The 6,000-nt window shown below is 41.7% G+C and overlaps 1 protein-coding gene across 8 annotated transcripts in view; it reads right to left on the reverse strand.

Annotated features, from left to right (window-relative positions):
- Window positions 1-3,216, reverse strand: part of rap1gapa (RAP1 GTPase activating protein a) — a 57,457-nt gene extending 54,241 nt beyond the window's left edge. For all 8 annotated transcript variants that reach the window (XM_061674698.1, XM_061674726.1, XM_061674717.1 and 5 more), the window contains exon 1: window positions 3,138-3,216. In XM_061674698.1, the coding sequence (XP_061530682.1) occupies window positions 3,138-3,181 (44 nt within the window). In that variant the 5' untranslated portion in view covers window positions 3,182-3,216. The remainder of the gene's footprint in view (window positions 1-3,137) is intronic.
- Window positions 3,217-6,000: the final 2,784 nt, after the last annotated feature.

Here is a 6,000-nt window from a genome sequence, read left to right on the forward strand (position 1 = left end):
ACCCTAACATATTACTACCCCCGCTGAATGTTTTGAAATATTCCACTTGTCACACGATCCACCGGAATTTGTGTCATTCAGATCCTAAAGTAAGCTCACTTATTTATTTTGATGTACATTTAATGATATTTCAAATGTGGGGTGGGCGGAGGGGGGTTAAAACCACAACTCAGTCCTGAATCATGCATCCCTCCATTTTCCTTTCCGCTTAGCCTCACGAGAGTCGCGGGCGTGCTGGAGCCTGTCCCAGCTAGCTTCGGGCGAGAGGCTGAGCCAATCGCAGGGCACGTATAAACACATAAGCGTTCACATCTACGGGCAAGATAGAGTCTTCAATGAACCTACCATGCATGTCTTTGTGATGTGGGTTGAAAGCGGAGTACCCGGAGAAAACCCACACAGGCACGGGGAGAACATGCAAACTCCATACAGGCGAGGCCGGGGATTGAGCCCCGGTCCTCAGAACTGTGAGGCAGTTTTGCTAAACAGTCGCCCAACGTGCCCCGCCAACCTAAATATTTTTTTATGTGATTTGTTTTTTCGTTCAAATATATTTTTTGGTTGTTGAATCAATGTAATGTCCTTAGTGTCAACATACTATTAGCCTAAATGCCACGTGGGTGTAGTTCACGCATTTTCTAATTCTTTACTAAAAAACCCACTCCTTTAAGTTTCAGTCCTGTTCCTCATGAGGAGATTCGGTACAATAAAAATAACATGGAAAGAAAAACAAAAAACATTTTTAATGTTAGGATGGGCCATTACAAATTTCAAGTAGTTTTTATTTTATTTTTTTTGTAGTGTATTGTCAGATTTAAAGTTGGAAAGAAAAGACAGATTTTCATTCCTACTCGGTGGAATTGCGATAAATCTAAAATCCTTTTTAGTTGCAACGGGTCTTATTTGACCTGGAAAATCCTTGATATCTATAAATATTTTTCATTTTTGTATATGTTGGCCCATGTTAGAAAAACATCTTTTATTGCTGTCAAATTTGTCCTTAACAGTAAGTAGGGGTTAAAAAAAAACCTTTTTTTTGTTATCTAAATGAGACAGAATTCTTCGTCTGTGTCGTCATGACGCCAATTAGCGTCACATTGTTCATGTCGCCTGATGGTGTTCCCTTCCCCGAGGCCACGGAACGAGCATTGAGCTCTTTTGAGGACAGCGCTCGTCCATCTATTTATTTCACCACCAAGTGTTCATGAGGGGACAACCAACAGAGAATATACTGTACACTGTGCTCATGCATGAATGTGACCAGACCGGCAGGCTTCGCATTGCATCGAAACTCATTTGAAAGTTGGGATTCAAATCAAATACAGTGAAAAACAAACTTTTTTCCCCCCCTGAAAAGTAGGAAGAAGTCCACAAACGGCCTTAGAAGCTGTGTATTATTCATGCTTTCCATTTTCAAAGTGCAATCAAAAATCTAAAAGTGATTGATTGTTTTGTTATTTGTTTTTTAATCCGGCACACAAATAAATATTTTAGGCTCATATGAAGTTATGAGATTTTTTATTATTTTTTTTTTTTTTTTTTTGAGATATGAGCCATCGTCCGGACGATTTTTTTTTTGCTTTGACTTTCGAGCCAAACTTTGAGATATGAGCACTCACTGTATGGTGGCAGTGAACTCAATTCGACTCGCTTCACAACAAGCAGCAGTTTGACAGATAGGAAGCAATCGTTTCGAAAAAGAGGCTTCAAGCTTTTTATTGGCTCTCCCAGTTGAAGCTTCCTGTCAAACAAAAGATAAAACCCAAAGAATTACATGTTGTGTACTTTAAACAATTACGTCGCTTCAGCTTCGGCTAACAAGTCTGTTTAACTTCATGCTAACAGTCGAAAACACGATAGACAGACTTACGAATAACATTTTGTCCTGGTGTAACCATTCAAGCAACATATATTTTAAAAACATATGTTGGAGCAACAAATGTAGACAGATAATTTAACAAATTCACAAGCATATATTCTTTGTCCTCTGCGAAGAACGACTAATATTACTTTGGCTTACTGAAGAGTGACCAGCTCCATGTGTATCCTTATGTCTGTGCTATACTGCCTCCAGGTGGCCAAGACACGCATTAGTAGGAGCAGCACAATGGCCATTTAATTGAAGCAAAAATTATGGCAAACACTGTTTCAATGATTTACATTCTATTTATTATGTAATCATTGTATGTTTTTATAAAGTACAACAATATAGAGTGCTATTTTAAACACATTATAAATATATTCTTTTTTGGGGGGAGACTGCAATGGATATATGGCATTTCGATTTATTTCAATGGAGAAATATGATTTGAGATACAAATGTTTTGAGTTGAACACCGCGCTGAAAATGATTCATCAGCCATATTGCATTAAGGACAAATGCGTTGAAGCGTTATTGTTTTCCACGTCATGCATCACATTTTACATGGTGATCAACATCAAGCATGTGTTTCTTGTGTTAGATTGAAAACAAATAATCTGCCAAATTTTTGTGTTGTTTTTTTTTTTTATTGCCACTTGAAAATGGAAAGAGATACACGGATCGTTCGTTTATCTATCAATATTTGCATTTAGCACATATTGTCACTATCCAATGAAAAGCTTTTGAATCCAAATTTTGCGATGATGGAAAAACTCTTTGTTTTTTGGATAAAAATAAGAAAGCAAACCAATTTGTTGATATGTTTTTCATTGGACAGTGAAATCCATGTTTGACCTATCGCTCAGATACATTCATATACGCTACATATGAACATATGCAGCACCCGTTTGCCCCCTAACCATGAAGCGTACGTAAAACCGCGAGTTGTAGAAGCTCGTGTCACACACCTGTTAAGGGAATTTCTTCGGAAAATGTCATGAGTAAAACTGAACTTTACAAGGAACGCCTCCAAATCAGGTAGTGGCGCCATTACTCCGCTAAATTCATCATGGGTTGAAGCATCGTCCAACCCGAACCATCATTGAGGAAAAAAAGCTGCAGTGATAAACACAATGGCAGTCCAAACATGGACACGCACACGCACGAGAATGTGCAATGTCATCAAGCCGGGAGCCAGCGCCACATCCCCAAAAACGTCCCTATCACACGCATCATGTGCTGTGAGGAGCTTCACCCGACTGAACGTGACCCTTACCCTCCATAGGCTCCAAACGTAAAACTCCTCTTTCTTTGCGGCATACCTGCTGACACACAACAGTGACCGAGTCCACGGAGGTCTGAATGGACTCGCGTCACTGACGCTGACTGAGCGCGCGCACGCGCGTGTGTGTGTGTGTGTGTGTGTGTGTGTCCCCACACGGCTGGCGTGCCCGGCCGGCCTCTTCCTTGCTTACACGCCTTCTTCACAAACAGGGGAGGGAAAGAGGATGAGAGGGGACGATGGGGGTGGGTGCTGACGATGCCAGTCACCCTGGGAACCAAAAGTGTGGTTTGTGGGGGGGGGGGGGGCTTTCTATACTTTCTCCCATTCAGGCGTTCCCTGCTGGCCTCAACAAAGTCAAAAGCACAGATTTAAATTCCAATATTTGTCCATGAAAATGGATTAATTGATTCCAAAAAAAAAAAAAAAGTTTATTCTTGTTCATTTACTCTTGTTTCTCTTGCTTGCACAGGTTCCAGTACAGTATGTGGATTTTTTTTTTCCCCCCCCTCCAATTTGATTTCAGTCTCAGGGTGGTCAAACACCCGGCCCACGGGCCAGAACCGGCTCATCGGGAGGTGGGGGGGGTCCAATCTGGAGAACGCGTTCAGTGCTATTTTTCAATGATAGTAACTGTTGCTCCTAATTTTGTCCACTGGAGCGCACTGACGACAGTTCAATGACGCTGATGCACCAAATGAAGTTTCAGGAGCACGCGCATATAAAATGGCGTGCCACTTTCGCACTGCAGTTCAATTATGTGTTGCATTGGCATTGGCCACGAAACCAAAGAGCTGAACTGCGAAAACATCAAACGCACGCAAACAGCCGCTTAAGGAGTGAGGGCCGTTTTTCCTCAATATTTAGACTTGCATGAGAATGAACACACTGCCTATTGCCCTTGTGTACTTTCTAAATATTTTCCAGATACCCGCGTGAACAAGGAGTGCACATAGAAGCGGATATTTGGAGAGTTTGCAGAGGAAGGGGGTGCCGTCCAAATATAAGTGCGCAAGTATTCAAAGGGCAATTGTGCTTTGAAGTAGGTGGAAAGAAGTGAGTCCTTATCTCGCCTTTTGATTTTTTCGAACGGAAGCTGAAGCCATGCAGCGTGTCATTATTTTGAACGATGACGTTTAGGACTTTGGAACATTGAATAAGACTGCTTGGTCATGGAGTGCTGCTGGCTAATTTGTGTGGGCAAATGAGACCACTTTCACATCCTGTGGACAAACTCGGTATTTAGACTCCACGGCGTTGAAGAGGCGGCTTGTTGCTCAAGCGTTCTCCTTCCCAAGAAGCCTTCAGGCACCCACAAAAACAATATCGCCTTTCACAGCGTCTCATTCGAGGGTCACCGTGTGATGGCGAATCATCAGTGGCGGGAAGATTTTTGTAATATGTTTCTTTTGAAGAAAAATAGCACTTTATAATATGTAGTAGTTCACTATAATGGCAGTGTTAATAAGATTGTAATGAACTTTTGCCACATTTTTTGCTTCAGTTCAATGGACATTGCGTTGCTCATTGCCGCCTGGTGGCAATATATTACGGACATACTGAAATACATGGTGTAGCGTATATCGGTCAAATAAAGATGTAATTCATTTAGGAGAAAATAATAAGCCGGAGGCGACGCTTGCGTTACCTCAGGTTTACCGTCATTTTCAGTTTGTTAAAATCAAACTAATGTCTCGAAAAGTGCACCACGCCACTTTTTATGTATAAAATTGAGGGGAAACGACGAGAAACCTTTTTATCAGTCTCGTAATCTGCAGGTTGCTGCACTTTATGAGATTTTGAGTTCGAGATGACAGAGGCTTACTTAAACTCGGAACACACACACAAAACACAACCAAGAGTTGCAAGTGGCACTCTGAAACACAGACAGCTAGATAGATAGATAGATAGATAGATAGATAGATAGATAGATAGATAGATAGATAGATAGATAGATAGATAGATAGATGCAGGGTAATGGCGCCCTCCTTTGGATACAGACCGTAACTACAGCGTGTGTCGATAAACAAGACATTGAAAGGAACTGATAAAGGGCTTCTAGTTTGCATGATGTATGTAGCACAATAGTCCATACAACAGTTCTTTTCAGTTCTGGTGTGTTTGTGTAATTGCAGACAAATTTTGGAATGATGCAAGCATAAATTTGAAAAACATGTTGGAAGCTTGGAGTGTAATTATATCTATTATCTATTCTATCCGCCGGCGTTTCTGGGTGTTGTTGAGAAATGGCTTTTGCTTTGCATAGTAGAGTTTCAAGTTGCACTGACGGATGTAGCGCCGAACTGTATTTACTGACATTTCTGAAGTGTTCCTGAGCCCACGTGGTGATATCCTTTACACATTGAGGTCGGTTTTTGATGCAGTGTCGCCTCAGGGATCGAAGGTCACGGGCATACAATGCTGGTTTTCGGCCTTGCCGCTTCCATGCGGCGATTTCTCCAGATTCTCTGAACCTTTTGATGACAATTTTGGACGGCAGATGATGAAATCTCTAAATTCCTTGCAATTGTACGTTGCGGAACATTGTCCTTAAACTGTTGGACTATTTTCTCACGCACTTGTTCACAAAGAGGTGAACCTCGCCCCATCTTTGCTTGTAAATGACTGAGCAATTCCGGGAAGCTCCTTTTATGCCCAATCATGGCACCCACCTGTTCCCAGGATCCTTGGCAATATATTATCACTAGCTGAAATCACAAACCAGTTAGGGAAACTTTATTTGACCAGTACTTTTGAGTGTTTAGTGTCACTTTTATGAAGAAGTGTCGCTTGGAAGCCAGGGAAGCAGGCCTGCTCACCTCAGGATGCTTGCCGCTTTCTGCTTCGGTTGTCCAGC

The sequence above is a fragment of the Phycodurus eques genome, chromosome 1 (assembly GCF_024500275.1).
Source record: "Phycodurus eques isolate BA_2022a chromosome 1, UOR_Pequ_1.1, whole genome shotgun sequence".
NCBI lineage: Eukaryota > Metazoa > Chordata > Actinopteri > Syngnathiformes > Syngnathidae > Phycodurus > Phycodurus eques.